Consider the following 20,340-nt stretch of genomic DNA (forward strand, 5'->3'; position numbering starts at 1 on the left):
TAGAGGAGTTAGAGCCCTGTCTATGTTCGTAGATAAGATGAGAGCACCCCTCCAGCTAGGATGGAGTCCGTCACTCCTCAACAGGCCAGGCTTGGTCCTGTTTGTGGGTGAGTCCCAGAAAGAGGGCCAATTATCTACAAATTCTATCTTTTGGGAGGGGCAGAAAACAGTTTTCAACCAGCGATTGAGTTGTGAGACTCTGCTGTAGAGCTCATCACTCCCCCTAACTGGGAGGGGGCCAGAGACAATTAATCGATGCCGACACATCTTTCTAGCTGATTTACACGCTGAAGCTATGTTGCGCTTGGTGACCTCTGACTGTTTCATCCTAACATCGTTGGTGCCGACGTGGATAACAATATCTCTATACTCTCTACACTCGCCAGTTTTAGCTTTAGCCAGCACCGTCTTTAGATTAGCCTTAACGTCGGTAGCCCTGCCCCCTGGTAAACAGTGTATGATCGCTGGATGATTAGTTTTAAGTCTAATACTGCGGGTAATGGAGTCGCCAATGACTAGGGTTTTCAATTTGTCAGAGCTAATGGTGGGAGCCGTCGGCGTCTCAGACCCCACAACGGGAGGAGTAGAGACCAGAGAAGTCTCGGCCTCCGACTCCGACTCGCTTAATGGGGAGAACCGGTTGAAAGTTTCTGTCGGCTGAATAAGCGACACCGGTTGAGCATTCCTACAGCGTTTCCCTCCAGAAGCCATGAGAAAGATGTCCGGCTGCGGGGACCGTGCGAGGGGGTTTATACTAACGTTACTATCTGTACTTACTGGTGGCACAGACGCTGTTTCATCCTTTCCTACACTGAAATTACCCTTGCCTAACGATCGCGTCTGAAGCTGGGCTTGCAGCACAGCTATCCTTGCCGTAAGGCGATCGTTCTCCTGTATATTATAAGTACAACGACTGCAATTAGAAGGCATCATGTTAATGTTACTTAGCTTCGGCTGTTTGAAGTCCTGACGAACCATGTCCAGATAAAACCTCCGGGGATGAATGAAAAAAGTTGAGTGAGGAAAAAAGTTGAGTGAGGGAAAAAGTAAAAATATACGGTAATGAAAAAGTAAAAAACCGTCAGGTATCAAAGTAAGATCGGCAACAAAAACGCACAGCAGCGTAAACAAGTCTGCAAGTTGTGACCGGACGAATTGAGTTGCGCAGAAACAGAATGAACCTGAGCTGAATTTCGGTTTGAATACTTATGTAAAGTATTTTGCAAAAAATTGTTTTTGCTTTGTCATTATAGGGTATTGTGTGTAGATTGATGAGGATGTTTATTTAATACATTTTTGAATACGACTGTAACGTAACAAAATGTGGAAAAGGGAAGGCGTCTGAATACCTTCCTAATGCACTGTATATAACCATACCAAACATAACATATCATACTAAATATCTAGTGATTCAGAGTTATGTACAGAATAATACGAAATGCTATGAGACCAGGTTGCAACTGCAGCCCTGTTCCAGGAATGTGATCAACTTTCATCCGGTGCAAAAACGCCTACCAGGGCCAGATTATACGAATCCCAGCAATACAATGAACGGGACAGCGGTGCTTGAAGAAGTGGTGGGCGAGTAAAATCGATCAACTCTCGGTTTTGTTTCTAAAGATTGGTGTCAACGTAAAGTCAGTCCAAGTTTTTGGTGTTTATTTGCAAGTTACGGCGGGACTCAAACAACATAAGGAGGGGAATTGAAAATGGAGGTAGAAAAGGAAATAAAGAAGGTAAGTCTTCATGCTTGTATAGTTCCAGATAAGACATAGCAACGCCCTAAAAGGTGTATCCTACCAGGTAGCAAAGTCAGCAAGGAAGGTGCCTGCCTAGTCCTGTCAATGTGTAGCCAGCTACAGACTGCTTTTGATACTTTCAAAAATAGATTAGTATGAGCTATATAACAATTTCACATTTATTTGTGCTAGTTATGACATACAAAAATAACAAACCCGGTGTTGTCTTAATATGCATTGACATTATTTGCTTCGTTGGTAGACTACCCTTTTCACAACATTTTCATGTTTGAAGGAGGACAGACGTTCCGTCCTATCTCACACTAGTGATGGGTCGTTCGCGAACGAACGGCTCTTTTTGAACGGATCTTTTGTATCGGTGAAAGAGCCATTCATTTGGCTCCCTGATTTGCATACTGCTGCTACTGCTTTTTGCGTTCAAAACAACGATTATCTGCAGATAAATTACAAACGAATTCTCTAAGAGCTTGAATCCTCACTGCAGAAACAATACTTACTGGGGAGAGCCCGTACATTCTGTGCTTAAAAATACACCTTTTTTTTTGCAGGTGAGCTAATAATTTGACCAGGTAAACATTTATTTGAACACGTATTTCATGATCTGACATAATGGTAGCCTACTTTTTGTTTTTACATTGGAAATTGGTTCTAGGCTGTTCTAAAAAAATCATGGTTCTAGGTCGATTTTTAAGCATTTTGAACGAAGAGCAGTTTGGGAGACAAATGAGCCGACTCTTTTAAGTGAACGGAGCCAAATGAGCCGGCTCACCGAAAAGACTCGGAATGCCTATTACTATCTTCCACTCGCGAGCACTCAGCAGCGATACCACAATCTCCAATCTCCATTAGCTACCTGCTGGAGCAGAGAACAATGCAGCATATTTTTTACACAAAAGAAACCATCATCCACTCACTAAGTCACTCACATGCATCATCATTTAAATAACATGACTATGATAACTGTTGTTAAGATAAACAGAGCTCTTCTCCACTCAAGGGGATTCATTTCTGCTGTCAAGTCTGGTGGGGGGAGTGGGTGGGTGGTGGGGGCTTTATGATTCCAGACAGCCCCTGTCTGTGTGAAAAAGTATATGAAAAAGAGTGACATACACTTTGAATGACCTAAAATTATAAATCCCATATTGGTCTTTCACCTGCAGGTCAGCCCAAGTTGTACTGCAAGCTGTACTGTGCAAGTAGGCTAATTGTAGGCCTACTATTGAAATAGATAAATGAGATTGCCAACTGAGTAATAAATTCACAGGTTTTCGCTCTCAAAGTAACACTTTAATAGAAAAAAAGAACAAAATTGGTTAAACCACACCAGGAGACCACTTTTGAGGTCTGTGAAAAATGTAGTTACCCTTTAATTCAACTGAGCAGGGACTTAGCACTGTTGTTTGGTCAGCAGTATTTCTGAACTGCACATGAGATGGAGTTTGCAAAATAAATGGCCACTGACTCAACCCACCCCAAAATGGCAAGGATTCTATGGTGTTCCCAAGTGGTTTAAGGAAACAATTCACTAATATTTATATTTTCAGAAGTGATGAACCGTCAGCTGGATATTCTGTTGAATACAGAAACAATGAGCTGGACACTTTGGAGAGACTCATGGCTGGCTCAGACCAATATCTAGACCAAAGCCGTTACATTGTAGACCATCTCTGGCTATTCTCCCCGTTCGTTATAAACCTAGACTGATATAGTTGGAAACACGTCTATTGTTGGTAAGTGGAGAAGAGGGAGTTGATAGTTAACGTAAATATTATTTACTGAGTCATGCTCTAGTCTGGCTTTAGTTTTGCGTTCCTCCGTGTACAGGCCGGCTGCACATTCCCTGAGGCCGAGGGGGGCTCACTGCTTCACATTTAGTGCTCCTCCTGAGCCAAAAAACAGCTTCTCCAAACAGCAGTGTGTGCTTGAGTCCTGAGGGGCTCTCAGCATCGTGGAATACTTGACCATATAAGGGCGCAGACAGCGTTGACGGGGCAAGACAGACAACACTGGTGTTTGAAATCCGTCTGAGAAGTGAGGCAGGACTGAATGATGCGAATGTGAGGGAGGAAAGAGTGCAGTATGGGCTGTGACTACAAACTCTGGAATTAGCCTCAGCACGCATCCCAAATGGCACTCTATTCCCTATGGGCCCTGGTCAAAAGTTGTACACTATATAGGGAGTACGGTGCCATTTGAGACGCAGACCTAGTCTAGTGAGTCTGGTTTGATTCGAAAAGGTAGCAAGACAGAATTTTAGAGCTGCTTTATATTTGACCAAAATAGGCACTGAAGTAAAGGAATTAGAAGAAGAGAATGCATGCAGATGGTTGAGAAAAGTAGGCTATATATGTTGCTTGAAGCATCAAATCTGGAATATATCCGAGGGGGAGATTAGGGATTAATCGGACATCAGATTCTGTATTTGAATTTAGTAAGATGTTTTCCCTCTCACATCTCTGTTAGGCATGTTTATACGCAAATGTCAAGCTGTACAGTAATGCCGTACACTACACAACTTTCAAAATCCTAACATCTCTGAGCCTCTCACATTAAACAACCATCTTTCCTGTTGTTGTTTGTCTTGCCAATGTAGTGGTACGCACACTAAACAATATGGCAGAGACGGTGTGTCACCCGCTACTAGATTCTTCACTTGGTCGTGAGGATTCTCCATACCACCCCGCTGTCTCGCGAAGACAGTGATGTGATTAGATTGTTAACGTAGCTAGAAAAAAGCAGCCTCATTGACGTTTTCAGTAACACATTCACACCTGCCATAAAGAGTTGAAATATCTAGCCAACATTTTGTATTGAATAACATTGCTTGTGAAATTCAGAGATGTAATGATTTGACACTTTGGCTTTGGTGAAAAGCAAGTACAAACGCATACTAGTAGTAGTCATCGCTCCTGCTCGATCGTCTACACATTCCGGGTGATGCGAAACAACGTCATCATCTCACTGGCTTCTTCTCTGGTGAGCTCTCATTGGCTATTGTTGATCACCTTTCTCAAAACGTTTCATTGCACATCTCTCACTAGAAGATCATTGCAGATTTTGTGCCAATAAAATCAAACATGTTTGAAAATATTGGGATGTCTGGGACTGCTCAAAGACGGGATTGGTAGATTGCATCTCTGACCCGCTCACATTAAACAAATGTTGGTAAGAGCCACACGCCCTGAGGAAACGACATGGGGATTTTGTCTCTGATCTAAAAAAACTTGTCTGGGACAGCTAAATCGGGGACAAAATTGTGTAGTGTACACCCGGCTTAACAGAACATTGTAGATTCTGCTAACTATGGTATTTGAAGAGGCCACTCCAAAACAACTAGGCTTAAGTAAGTACTGACTCCACCATATGAACTACAGTAAATACACTACATGACCAAAAGTATGTGGACACCTCGTTGAACATCTCATTCCAAAATCATGGGCATTAATATGGAGTTGGTCCCCCTTTGCTGCTATAACAGCCTCCACTCTTCTGGGATAGCTTTCCACTAGATGTTGGAACATTGCTGCGGGGACTTGCTTCGATTCAGCCACAAGAGCATTAGTGAGGTTGGACACTGATGTTGGGCGATTACAGTGGTTCGTCCTTTAAAAGTTGCAGCGTACTGCAGCACCGCTTGCATGGTGCCACAGAATTCTATGGCATGTTATTTAAGTGTCAGCCATTGTAACCATTAAAGCTAGTTAGTGCTAGCTTGACCACCAGAGGGCATCTTTGAGAAGCATTTGATAACCTTCAATAGTGGCTTAATTAATTTGATTAATATTATGGTGTTTCTATTCCAAGAAAAACTAAAAACCCTCAGGGTTTCCGTTAGGATGGAACGGAAAATATGGCGCTGTACAACGTGACGGTCGGGAGTAGGCTACAGTACTAATAGCATAACATTTCCATACCCTAATTGTATAATTGTAGTCTAGCCAATACCCAAACGGAGATTCAGTGAAAATAAAAATCTCATTGATTTATCAAGACCAGTCCCCATGCTTGTCTCAGAGCAGCGTGAAACGTTGCTAAAATAGTTGACCACAGCAGGTAGGCTATTGCTTCAAATCCTATTACTTCTAACTTCAATATGCTATATAAATAAATAAGATCTACACTACTTTTAACAGCACATTACTCAACATTAGTGAGACTCATGTCGCCTACGGTAGGCCTACAGTATATCAGATTATTTTTTTCTTCCAATGATTACATACGGGTTTCCCGGTTTCGGCTGGCACAGGTATCGAACCTGCATCTGTAGAAACGCATTTTGCACTGTGATGCAGGGTCTTAGACTGTTTCGCCAATCGAGAGGCCCCAGCCGCAAAGTATCAAAATACAGAGAGGTGTTGGTAAAGGTATATCATTCTGCTAACAGCCCATAATGGGCTATTATAATACTGTACATGGTGTCCAGGTCAGGATAACAAAAACATGTCTTTATTAAAGACTATCAGAAAGAATGTTGGTACTTATTTATTTTGATCCAAAGCCATGAATAAGTAAGTCACTCAGCTATATTACCGTGCCATCAACTTGATAATATATAACGATATTTTGGAGGTTATTTCGTTTTCAAAAAAACAAAAGTGAGCGATTGTAATATGAATAAAGGTCAATATAATATTTGTAAAGGCCAAAACATTTATTTCTGTTTTTCGAGGGAGAGAAATGCTGGGCCAGTTGTGCGCTGCCCTATGGGAATCCCAATCATGGTTGGATGTGATGCATAATAATAATAATAACAATTTTTGTTGTATTATTTGTTTTGTCTTTTCTGGTGGATTAAACTGAAATTACAACCAATCACGGCCGGTTGTGATACAGCCAACCTAACTAAGAAATACATTTGATGATAGAATTCTCCCTCTACCCTCCTAGGCAATTCTATTGTCCAGCTAATAGCCATAATGGCACTGTACAATGTGACCGTGTGTGTTTGAAAGAGTATTTAAGTAAGCAACAATTTGTTTACCTTCATTAGAAAACTTTGTTCCAATACTTCTGTAATTCAGTGATATTTATTCCCATAGTAATTCGTTATGGATCCATAACTAAATTAACATCTGCCTTTTTGAAAGAGTATTTTTATCAGTATTTTATTAACAAAAGCATAAAGATGCTGATGAAGAAATACAGTACTGTACAGTATATGCTTTTACATTTGTATAATAAAGCATTTTGAAGATATAAGCCACCTGCATTTGTTTGTTAGGCTAATGTGCAGTCTGACAAGTAAACATAGCCTACAGTACATACTGTAGTAAACATGGGAAAGTGCCTAATTCCTTACATAAGAGAGAGCAGGCCATGTCCAGACTTTCTCGGTGACCTCAAGTACTCATTAACTCTGTCTTTAATGCTTTTTCGGTTTGTATCAGTAATGGACAGAAACTTCTGAGACACAGTATTAATGGTAATCCATCTCAGTTGGTATTCTGTGCCCACTCATGGTATCTCGCTTCGGTTACACATCCTTGGAATAGCAGAAGAGCATAACGGTCCGGACGGCCCTTGCTGTGCCTGGTGAGCAGTTGGTCAAGTTCTGTTGTCAGAAGAGGAATGGAAATGTCAGGGTGAACCGACGACCTGATGAACCCGCCAGGTATGTTGACTCTGCCTATCGGAGGAGGAGTTCCAGAGCTCACAGGTGTGCCTGGCCCTCTTCAACGCGTCATTCTCCGCCTGACTCTCCGCCAATACCGCCTGGCTCTGGACCAATGCATCAGCTGTCGCCCCTATCTCTGCCCTCAGATAATGTTTCTCTTTCTGCTGGTCTGCTTTCAATGACTCGATGTCGGTCTTCAAAGTTAGAATCTGATCCATGTGCACCTTCATCAGATGAGCAGAATGGTACCGCCCTGAGCCCCCATTGATTACAGTGGCCTATGATAGAAACGGTAGATCAATTAAGAATTAAAAGTGACTCCAACACACAAAAGCTGCGTCCACAATTTAAGAATCTAGCAAAACTAACCGCTTTCTTGACAACCATGCGTTTTTTTCTGTGCGGACCGTTGTCCAGCCCTGATCTCCACGTATGGTTGTCAGCATGGTTGTATGCTCTGCAAAAATACATTCATGTTTTTAGTACACAATTATTCTTTTTATTTGTTTTATTTAACCTTTATTTAATTATCGATTTTATTAAACAGTATGCCTACACATTGATAGGCTATATAAAATGTTTTTTTAAAGAAAATGTACTGAAACCAAAATACCTTTAGTTTTGGTGATCCTCTCAGCTCCAGCTCATTTTCAAGTCCTCTCGTGGTTATGGTCCTAACCCTGAAACGGGTAGCACCATAGAAAGAAGCTCGCTTGATGAAAATGATGTCCATTTAGTCTGTTCTCTGTGGTCACAATGTCATTTCTTTTTTTAGATAAACAGCACATTTTTGAATTATAACTGTGTTAAGGGTGGAGTTTGAGGCGGGGTGAGGAGTACTGGAAAGGAGTGACTTTCAACTTACATAAGTATACAGCAAATCGCCGATTATCCTCAATTTCGTTATGCTACTTATTGGGCTACAAGTGTTTGAAAATCTGTTTTCAAAATGCCACCAGCTGTCCATCACTACTGTAAATAAAACATTGCATCTTATTTACATATTGTTTACTTTCTTTATTGTAACCACAATATAACAATTTGTATCTACCTTTCCAATTACGTTTAGAGTTTGGGATTTACAAATGTGTGCTTTTCATGTCATTTTTCGTTAAAATATAACTTTTGACTGACGCCTTTAGTGAGAGGTGTAATGCTTTTAATATTTAATAATATCTGCCTTCCGAATTCATATTTAAGGTGCATTTTTCACGCCATTATTAGTTACTTTGTTGTAGTTTGAACGTGCAGACTGGCACTAAGAACAGTGGGAACTTTTCCCTAGTCAGCGCCATTATTAGTGCAATGCCCCTTAAACTGTTGCTCTGTGCTGGAGCAATGAAGTAGTGACGCAGGGTACTGTACTAAACCACAAATTACCTTTAAGTCCTGCAGCATAATTGCAAAACCTTTAGTGGAGCAACCACTATAGGTCTGGCTCACGGTCGGCATTCAATTTCATCCCAAAGGTGTTCAATGGGGTTAAGGTCAGGGCTCTGTGCAGGCCAATGAAGTTCTTCCACACCGATCTCGACAAATCATTTCTGTATGTACCTCGCTTTGTGCACAGGGGCATTGTCATGCTGAAACAGGAAAGGGCCTTCCCAAACTGTTGCCACAAAGTTAGAAGCACAGAATAGTCTACAATGTCATTGTATGTTGTAGTGTTAAGATTTCCCTTCACTGGAACAAAGGGGCCTAGCCCGAACCATGAAAAACAGCCCATTATTCCTCCTCCTCTACCAAACTTTACAGTTGGCACTATGCATTGGGGCAGGTAGCGTTGTCCTGGCATCTGCCAAACTCAGATTAGTCCGTCAGACTGCCAGACGGTGAAGCATGATTCATCACTCCAGAGAACCCTTTTCCACTGCTCCAGAGTCCAATGGTGCTGAGCTTTACACCACTCCAGCCGACGCTTGGCATTGTGCATGGTGAACTTAGGCTGTTTTGCGGCTGTTCGTTCATGGGAACCCATTTCATGAAGCTACTGTTAAACAGTTATTTTGAACTCGGTAGTGAGTGTTGCAACCGAGGACATAGGATTTTAGCACTCGGTCGTCCCGTTCTGTGAGCTTGTGTGGCCTACCACTTCGTGGCTGAGCCGTTGTTGCTCCTAGAAATTTCACTTCACAATAACAGCACTTACAGTTGACTGGGGCAGCTCTAGCAGGGCAGAAATTTTGTAAACTGACTTGTTGGAAAGGTGGCATCCTATGACGGTGCCACATTGAAAGTCACTGAGCTCTTCAGTATGTCCATTCTGCTGCCAATGTTTGTCTATGGTGATTTCATGGCTGCGTGCTTGATTTTATACATCTGTCCATAACGGGTGTGGCTGAAATAGTGGAATCCACTAATTTGAAGGGGTGTCCACATACTTTTGTATATATAGTGTATCAAACCCTGGCCTGAAACTTTCCACTGTATGAAATAATTTCCCTAGACAGTATAAGTATGTTAATCTCATTGATGTGCTGTGTCTGTTGGCAGATGACCCTGGGCCACGAGATTGGTGCCGGAGCCGCGTGCCTGAAATGCAAGGACAAATGCGAGGGGTTCGAGCTGCACTTCTGGAGGTTTGTACTGCTCTCTACTCTGTTGACCCAGCATGGTCAGCACAGGAGGAAAGTAACTAAAAAAAAAAAAAACTTTTTTCAGTGCACATGCAAAAAAATAAAAAGATCTATCCGGTGCACATGCAAAAAAATTTTTTTTCTTACTTTTCAATATATTAAATTCAATATGAACGAGACCCAGTTTGGTAAAAAACAACACTTATTTTCTCTTTGCTACACAACAGGGAAAGCCACAGGCCCCCAAAGCATGTAGCACCGATCCTTGTTGTGTTTAGTACAGTTTCCTGTCCTCTTTCATGTTTGGATTACTGTAGAACTGAAGTGGCCTACATTCCTTTGACTTCCTGTCTGATTCCAGAATTACGATGCAGTCATTATCTGGACCAATGACTCATTAAAATAGTTGTGTCCCCCACTGTCCCCTCTCGCCAATTAAGTCAGCATTCCTGTTTCCCGCTTACCCAGACAATTATCCACACCCGGCTAGCTTTCCTGAAGACATCACAACAGGTGCCCTCATGCCTACTGCAGTGGCCGGTCGCTATGGCAACACCAAACTGCCACACACCACTGGGCACAAACTGGTTGAATCAACATTGTTTCAATGTAATTTATCAACGTATTGTGACGTGACATCTACGTGAAAAATACATAGAATTTGCAAAAACAGTTGTTTTGAGGGTTAAATTTCAACACAGGATTATGTCATCATTATTGCCAATTTGAAACAATGTCATATCTTCAACATTATATCCACTATCATAAGAAATACATAGGCTGGCTAGCACCTCCTACTGGAAAGTTCAACTATCTACAGCTATCCATTTGGTCTCCCATCCAGGGTTTAAACCAAGCCCAGCTTAGCTTTGATATTTGTCACTGACTACCTACCAATGTGCTATCATGAGAATGATTGAGAGATCTCTTAATAAGTAAATAGATTTACAGTTGCTATTCAAGTCATTCCAAATTATATGTATTTAGGTCTATATAGCATTTGCGAAGTCATCAACAGCTGTTGTTTCAAATCAACCCAGGGTTCAACTAAAAATAGAGAATACAAACTTTGGTTGATTTCAAATATAATCTTCACGTTAATAATTAATATGTTGGATTCACGTCTCCATCTCAACCAAAAATCAAAGATAAAGAATAGAATTAGGCCTATATCAAATCAAAATTGAAATGTACTATAATAATAGGCCTAAGGTTCAAGCTCTGGTTGGTTTTCAAATGTAAGGACATTTAGTGATATTGAATTTGAAAGAGATGCTACTTCTGCTTGGATAGTTCCATCTGTGCCACTGACTTAGTCTGGCTTTAATTCCAGTTTGTCTATAAATGAATAATTGATATGTTGGATTCACGTCTCAATCTCAACCAAAATAAAGAATAGGACTAAATCAAATCAGGCTTTATTTAAAGGTCATTTAAAGTTTGATTTGATTTAGTTCTATTCTTTAACTTAGATTTTTGGTTGACACTTGATTGCATTGACACATTTGTAATACAATAAATAGCCTAAAGTTATCTTACAAACTAATGTAACAGTATTTATTCAACCATAAAATGAGTAAACATCCATGGCCACATTTGAGGTTACATTGGTCCCCGATTCAAATCTTTTAAGATGGTCTGCGGACCCCAAACTGATCCAAAATTGCATTGGTCAGAAAATCGATTCAAATGTTACAAATCGCCGGTTCACAATTTTTTCCCCGATCTTCCAAAAATACCTCATCTTTTGTGACAACTGATGCGTCCTCTCCTTTAGTTGTCAAACTAAGCATGTAACTGTGTTGACAGTCATTGATCTACAAAGCATTTTGCATGCCGAACAACCTCAAACTGCACACTGTTCCCAGCTTCATGCGCTGACCAACGCGAGGTAGGCGGCCTGTTCCTGATCTTACACACCTGCACGGCACCTTCAGCATTCAAATGCTAAAATGGCTTCAACGATATTAGGCTTTATTCGCTAGGTTATTGTTATCTACTGTATGCACTGTTGAAAATTGTGTTTTACCGGAATAAAAATAAGCTAACGGAAACACAACTCTCATCTAGCTATACAGGGCTTAAAATAGATTTTATTTTGATTACTCAGGTTCACCATCGGCAATAGTTTTGGTAGTTTTGCTTTAAACAATCAGTGTTTAAAGATACACATCTGTAGATGTTACTGTAACTATAAATGTCTTATGTAATCATAGAAAGTGTAACTGTTCAAGATAGCATGCAAAGTTAACAGGTCTGTGGAGATCTTCACATTTGCTATAATAATCTGCAGAATCTCAAACAGCATTGATCACTTGCACTATGTACACTGAACAAAAATATAAACGCAACATGTAAAGTCCTGGTCCTATGTTTCATGAGCTGAAATAAAAGATCCCAGAGAAATGTTCCCTACTCACAAAGGCTTATTTCTTTCAAATTTTGTTCACAAATTCGTTTACATCCCTGTTAGTGAGCATTTCTTCTTTGCCAAGATATTCCATCCACCTGACAGGTGTGGCATATCAAGAAAGAAGCGCAGTGACAAGACATTAAGTTTCTTGTATAAATACAAAATATCTGACATTGTATTCCCATGTGAACTTTGTTGTGCTTTTAAATAGTTGATGAAGACCGCTTTTGCGTCGGAGCTCCTAGTGTGCAGCTTTTCTTTTTAATGTGCAGTAATAACACATAGTCAGACATTGTTTTTCCATTGGAATTTGATTGTGCTTTTAGATAACACATTGGGAATTCAACAAACTTCTGGGTGTCTTTTTGAGTGGGTGAATAAGGGTTGAAATCTCATTGATCAATGCCTCAACCAAATATTACCCACATTTCCATGTTGAAATGACTTGATGTGTCCAATGGGAAGGGTCTTTGGTCTTGGTCATGGTCAGACATGTCTGTGGAAATAAGAACGGAACTGGAAAGCTATTCTGTGTTATGCGGTGTGATTTATTTGTTTTGTACATTTTTGTTTGGGGGTGTTACAGGTACACTATCCATTTCAAATTATACGTTTATAAAACATGTAGGCTGCTACTAAATACATTAAATGTAAGAAATACATACTGAGTTTAAAGCTGCAATATGTAACTTCTTGGGCGATCTGACCAAATTCACATAGAAATGTGAGTTTTCGATCTGTCATTTTCATTGAAAGCAAGTCTCAGAAACGATAGATCTGTTCTATGTGCGCTATTTCTATGCTTCCCATTCTTATGTTTTCTTTTTTGTGTCTTTTTACTTTTGGTTTTGTACACCAGCTTCAAACAGCTGAAAATACAATATATTTGCTTATGGAAAATACACTGCTCAAAAAAATAAAGGGAACACTTAAACAACACAATGTAACTCCAAGTCAATCACACTTCTGTGAAATCAAACTGTCCACTTAGGAAGCAACACTGATTGACAATAAATTTCACATGCTGTTGTGCAAATGGAATAGACAACAGGTGGAAATTATAGGCAATTAGCAAGACACCCCCAATAAAGGAGTGGTTCTGCAGGTGGGGACCACAGACCACTTCTCAGTTCCTATGCTTCCTGGCTGATGTTTTGGTCACGTTTGAATGCTGGCGGTGCTTTCACTCTAGTGGTAGCATGAGACGGAGTCTACAACCCACACAAGTGGCTCAGGTAGTGCAACTCATCCAGGATGGCACATCAATGCGAGCTGTGGCAAGAAGGTTTGCTGTGTCTGTCAGCGTAGTGTCCAGAGCATGGAGGCGCTACCAGGAGACAGGCCAGTACATCAGGAGACGTGGAGGAGGCCGTAGGAGGGCAACAACCCAGCAGCAGGACCGCTACCTCCGCCTTTGTGCAAGGAGGAGCAGGAGAAGCACTGCCAGAGCCCTGCAAAATGACCTCCAGCAGGCCACAAATGTGCATGTGTCTGCTCAAACGGTCAGAAACAGACTCCATGAGGGTGGAATGAGGGCCCGACGTCCACAGGTGGGGTTTGTGCTTACAGCCCAACACCGTGCAGGACGTTTGGCATTTGCCAGAGAACACCAAGATTGGCAAATTCGCCACTGGCGCCCTGTGCTCTTCACAGATGAAAGCAGGTTCACACTGAGCACGTGACAGACGTGACAGTCTGGAGACACCGTGGAGAACGTTCTGCTGCCTGCAACATCCTCCAGCATGACCGGTTTGGCGGTGGGTCAGTCATGGTATGGGGTGGCATTTCTTTGGGGGGCCGCACAGCCCTCCATGTGCTCGCCAGAGGTAGCCTGACTGACATTAGGTACCGAGATGAGATCCTCAGACCCCTTGTGAGACCATATGCTGGTGCGGTTGGCCCTGGGTTCCTCCTAATGCAAGACAATGCTAGACCTCATGTAGCTGGAGTGTGTCAGCAGTTCCTGCCAGAGGAAGGCATTGATGCTATGGACCGGCCCGCCCGTTCCCCAGACCTGAATCCAATTGAGCACATCTGGGACATCATGTCTCGCTCCATCCACCAACGCCACGTTGCACCACAGACTGTCCAGGAGTTGGCGGATGCTTTAGTCCAGATCTGGGAGGAGATCCCTCAGGAGACCATCCGCCACCTCATCAGGAGCATGCCCAGGCGTTGTAGGGAGGTCATACAGGCACGTGGAGGCCACACACACTACTGAGCCTCATTTTGACTTGTTTTAAGGACATTACATCAAAGTTGGATCAGCCTGTAGTGTGGTTTTCCACTTTAATTTTGAGTGTGACTCCAAATCCAGACCTCCATGGGTTAATAAATTGGATTTCCATTGATTATTTTTGTGTGATTTTGTTGTCAGCACATTCAACTATGTAAAGAAAAAAGAATTTAATAAGATTATTTCTTTCATTCAGATCTAGGATGTGTTGTTTAAGTGTTCCCTTTATTTTTTTTAGCATTATATATTTCACAGCGGTTTAGATGATACAATGATGCTATACACTATACTTGCTTGTTTTGTCACATAAACTGAAATTAGGTGAACTATTTGAATATTAGCAACCAGGAAATGGCGGCGCGATTTCTGCATAGTGCATCTTTAAGTGATAATACATTCAATATCAACAGGAAATGAAAACAAAGAAGTGGGCCTCCCATCCAGCCAACATGTCTCCATCTACAAGGCCTCCCTCCAGATCCAAATGCGTTATTATGGAATATGGGCATGCCATTTTGAATCCCATTTACATTGTTTTTCAATTTTGTGCCAAATAGAAATAGTGTGAGCAATAATAGGACCAAAGTGTAGTTTACATTGTTTAAGGGATACATCAGTGAAGACCACCTCTTCCAGGGAAATAGGAGACACCATATTTCTCTCTCTACTCAGCCAGGGGGCTGAGTATTGTTTAATGGTATCATGTCTAAACCAATGTAGTATCGGACTAAATGCTAGTCCCTGGAAATATAATTTAAAGTTTGGTACGGATAGTCCTATGTCTTTCCCTTTGCAAGTGTGTTAATTTTATTCGGTCTCGTGTTACCTTGCCATATACTTTTTGAAACCGCACTATGGATTTTAGCCCAGTAGCCAGAAGGGGGAGACAAAGGAAGCAGAACTTCAGCCGTCGCAATATATTCATTTTGACGATAAATATTCTGTCAGTTAAAGCAACTGGGATATTAGTCCATCTACTGAGGTTGTGTTGAATTGATTTGAGCATTCTGTTAAAGTTTCTGGCAATGGTTTTATCTAAGGAAGGATATCTATTCCAGTATATATAAAATGGGAAACGATTGGGATTCCATAAGTAGAGATGGAGTCCTCTATCAGGGTCTTGAGAAGCAGTAGGGCAGATTTGGTTAGATTTATTTTATAACTTGAGATGGAGCTGAATTTGTCTATGATTTTCAAAGCCTTTGGGAGGGATTATCATTGTCTAGATAAAGTAAGACATCGTCAGTGTATAATGAAATGACGTGATCTGTAGAATTGAGAAATATTGGTGTAATTTCTTTCGATTGTCGAATTACCTGGGCCTTGGGATCCAGAGACAATACAAATAGAAGAGGTGAGACAAGATCACCTTGCCTGCTACTTCTAGTTATTCTGAACGGAACAAAGCAATCCATTACCTGTTATTACTATGGCTGAGGGATTGACGTATAGTATTTTAATCATATGAATGAAATTGGAGCCAAGTCCCATATGTTCCAAAACCGACCAAAGATATGAATATTCTAGTTTATAAAAGTCTATCAAAAGCTTTGCATTGAGAGGTAGAACTGCCCAAGCAGCTTTGGATTCTGACTAACCCTTTAGGACCCATAGCGGCTGTCAACGGCCTTTCTTTAAATTACTATAGCGGCCAGGAACGACCTTGTTTTTTTAACAATAATGTCTGTGTATTTGACCCCAAAAAATAACTTAATCACTCAAAATGACTGCGCCAAAGCGGCCACCGCATTTCACTGTGGAAGAGGCTGTATCTATATGCACTACCATTTAAAGGTTTGAGGTCACTTACAAATGTCCTTATTTTCCATGAAAACATACATGAAAATAGTTGCAAAATTAATAGGAAATATAGGCAAGATGTTGACAAGGTTATAAATAATGTTTTTTTTTTATTGAAATAATAATTGTGTCCTTCAAACTTTGCTTTCGTCAAAGAATCTTCAATTTGCAGCAATTACAACCTTGCAGACCTTTGGCATTCTTTGTCAATTTGTTGAGGTAATCTGAAGAGATTTCACCTCATGCTTCCTGAAGCACCTCCCACAAGTTGGATTGGCTTGATGGGCACTTCTTACATACCATACGGTCAAGCTGCTCCCACAACAGCTCAATAGGGTTGAGATCTGGTGACTCTGCTGGCCACACCATTATAGACAGAATACCAGCTGAATGCTTCTTCCCTAAATAGTTATTGCATAGTTTGGAGCTGTGCTTTGGGTCATTGTCTTGTTGTAGGAGGAAATTGTCTCCAATTAAGCGCCGTCCACGGGGTATGGCCAGGGGCGAAAATCTGATATCAACTTTGGGGGGGGACAATTATATTAAATTTTCTCAAGAGCAATTCCTGAGGGGGACACCAAAAGTAGTGCTGTAACACATAGCCTACATTGTAATATGGTAAATGTATATTGAGGAACCCAAGAAATAAGGTGTTTGCCGTACTCCTAACTACCGGTACCCAAAACTACACAACTACTCACAACAGCAATACCATTGCCTTTAACAAATCTTAGTTCAGTCACCAGTTTAAGTTGAGCGTGGGGGTATCCATGGCATTTTCCAATTATGTTCCTATTTTACAAGTTAAAAAAATGGAGAACCTTTCATAATGTTGCCAAACAAAGACTCAACAAACTTACCTGAGACTCCCTGTCTCTGCCAGTCTGTCCCTGCATATCTGTCCCCAACTCTGCTGTCTGTGTGCCATCTGTTGCCTGCTCTGCCTAATGACATCATTATGAAACATTTCCATTAGAATTTCATTTCTTTCTTATGAACATTTTATCAACTAGTCTTTGAGATATTAGGCTACTAGGGTTCTTACTTTGCGTTTTGGTGTACTGAAAAATACTCTGATGTCCGTCTTTTATTTTTCTGCCATTTTTCTACCTGGCTGGCTGGCTACACACACACACAGTGTGTAGGTTATTTACAGTAGGAGATGGGCTTCTATCATCTTATCTTTTATCATTCTATTTGGGCTTCGATCTAAAAGGTAGCTAGCAAATGTGAAACGGATTAAAATGACGAGTTGACAGCTGTATGAGTTCACCATTTACACAACATATGCTGCAACCTTTTGTAATTTTAATAGTTTCTTTCATATTGGCTGGCTTCCAACAATAGCTGAATTTGCAAAGCTAGCGAGCACCAATTCAGTTTCAGTGGTGTTTGCTATAATCTTTGCTACCCGGGTTAAATAAAATAAATAAATAAAAGTTCCCTTGCGACAATTTAGCTTTTGCAACGAGACCATTAACTATATTTAAGACAATGGTAGAAGAGAGTGTAGTTCTGTTCAGTTTGGACTTCAGTTTATCGCTAACCTTATCACAGGGACTTTGAAGCACTAACTTGCATCATCTGCATGCTGATCTCGGAATAAATTGACGATAGCAAAGATTCCATCTTTGACGAGGCCACATAAATGGAATAGGTACTAGCTAGCTTAATAGTTAATATTTGCGCGCTAGCTCTGCATATTCAGCTAGTGTGTGTGCGCGATTGACTGGATTAACCTCACGTCAGTTACGTTCATTGAGTGCCTTTCAGACAGTGGCTACGACCCCTCTGTTACTTTGCCAGTGGATCAAACCATTGTGAGGAAAAGGGGGGGGGGTCGCAATCTTTTGAAACTTAAAAACGCGCTATTAAGTGTCTATAATCAGCACAATTGCTTTCATTGCGTATTATTAATATTATTTAAATTACATAGTTATGTTTCAGTGATATATTGGGGGGGACAAATCATATTTTTCCCAGGATGGGGGGGTCGTGTCCCCCCCGTCCCCCCCGGGATTTCCGCCCCTGGGTATGGCATGGCGTTGCAAAATGGAGTGACAGTCTTCCTTATTCAAGATCCCTTTTACCCTGTACAAATCTCCCACTTTATCTCCACCAAAACACCCCCAGAACATCACATTTCCTCCACCATGCTTGACAGATGGCGTCAACTCCTCCAGCATCTTTTCATTTTTTCTGCGTCTCACGAATGTTTTTCATTGTGATCCGAACACCTCAAACTTAGATTCGTCTGTCCATAACAAATTTTTTCCAAAAGTCTTCTGTCCAGTGTCTGTGTTCTTTTGTCCATCTTAAAATTAATCTTTAATTTTTTTGGGCCAGTCTGAGATATGGCTTTTTCTTTGCAACTCTGCCTAGAAGGCCAGCATCCCGGAGTTGCCTCTTCATTGTTGACGTTGTTTTGCGGGAAACAGACTGGTGTTTTGCGGGTACTATTTACTGAAACTGCCAGTTGAGGACTTGTGGGTCAGAAGTTTACATACACTAACTTGACTGTGCCTTCAAACAGCTTGGAAAATTCCAGAAAATGATGTGATGGCTTTAGAAGCTTCTGATAGGCTAATTGACATCATTTGAGTCAATTGGAGGTGTACCTGTATATGTATTTCAAGGCCTACCTTCAAACTCAGTGCCTCTTTGCTTGACATCATGGGAAAATCTAAAGAAATCAGCAAAGACCTCCACAAGTCTGGTTCATCCACCTGAAGGTACCACGTTCATCTGTACAAACAATAGTACGCAAGTATAAACACCATGGGACCACGCAGCCGTCATACCGCTCTGGAAGGGGACACATTCTGTCTCCTAGAGATGAATGTACTTTGGTGCAAAAAGTGCAAATCAATCCCAGAACAACAGCAAAAGACCTTGTGAAGATGCTGGAGGAAACAGGTACAAAAGTATCTATATCCTCAGTAAAAACGAGTTCTATATCGACATAACCTGAAAGGCCGCTCAGCAAGGAAGAAGCCACTGCTCCAAAACCGCCATAAAAAAGGCAGACTATGGTTTGCAACTGCACATGGGACAAAGATCGTACTTTTTGGAGAAATGTCCTCTGGTCTGATGAAACAAAAATATAACTGTTTGGCCATAATGACCATCGTTATGTTTGGAAGAAATAGGGGGAGGCTTGTAAGACAAAGAACACCATCCCAACTGTGAAGCACAGGGGTGGCAGCATCATGTTGTGGGTGTGCTTTGCTGCAGGAGGGACTAGTGCACTTCACAAAATCGATGGCATCATGAGGCAGGAAAATTATCTGGATATATTGAAGCAACATCTCAAGACTTCAGTCAGGAAGTTAAAGCTTGGTCGCAAATGGGTCTTCCAAATGGACATTGACCCCAAGTATACTTCCAAAGTTGTGGCAATATGGCTTAAGGACAACAAAGTCAATGTATTGGAGTGGCCATCACAAAGCCCTGACCTCAAGCCTATAGAAAATTTGTGAGCAGAACTGAAAAAGCGTGTGCGTGCAAGGAGGCCTACAAACCTGACTCAGTTACACCAGCTCTGTCAGGAGGAATGGGCCAAAATTCACCCAACTTATTCTGGGAAGCTTGTGGAAGGCTACCCGAAACGTTTGACCCAAGTTAAACAATTTAAAGGCAATGCTACCAAATACTAATTGTGAAATAAATCGTTCTCTCAACTATTATTCAAACATTTCGGTCTTAAAATAAAGTGGTGATCCTAACCGACCTAAGACAGGGAATATTTACTAGTATTACATGGCAAGAATTGTGAAAAACTGAGTTTAAATGTATTTGGCTAAGGTGTACAGTATGTAATCCTCCAACTTCAACTGTACATTGCCGTGTTTTCCAAATTTTTTACAGCTTCGCTGTCTTGTTAGGGTAGATGCTCACGCAGTGGAGCTTATGATATTGAGTTGCATTGATATTTGTTTACA

At 41.1% G+C, this 20,340-nt stretch overlaps 1 protein-coding gene across 1 annotated transcript in view; it reads left to right on the top strand.

Moving 5' to 3' along the window:
* Window positions 1-1,495: 1,495 nt before the first annotated feature.
* The window catches only part of LOC106573117 (testin), a 48,248-nt gene continuing 29,403 nt past the window's right edge, over window positions 1,496-20,340 (top strand). The window contains exons 1-2 of the mRNA XM_014147825.3: window positions 1,496-1,736; window positions 9,868-9,953. Of these exons, the coding sequence (XP_014003300.3) occupies window positions 1,710-1,736; window positions 9,868-9,953 (113 nt within the window). The 5' untranslated portion in view covers window positions 1,496-1,709. The remainder of the gene's footprint in view (window positions 1,737-9,867; window positions 9,954-20,340) is intronic.

Source organism: Salmo salar, chromosome 16 (assembly GCF_965601325.2).
Source record: "Salmo salar chromosome 16, fSalSal1, whole genome shotgun sequence".
In the NCBI taxonomy this organism is placed as follows: Eukaryota; Metazoa; Chordata; class Actinopteri; order Salmoniformes; family Salmonidae; genus Salmo; species Salmo salar.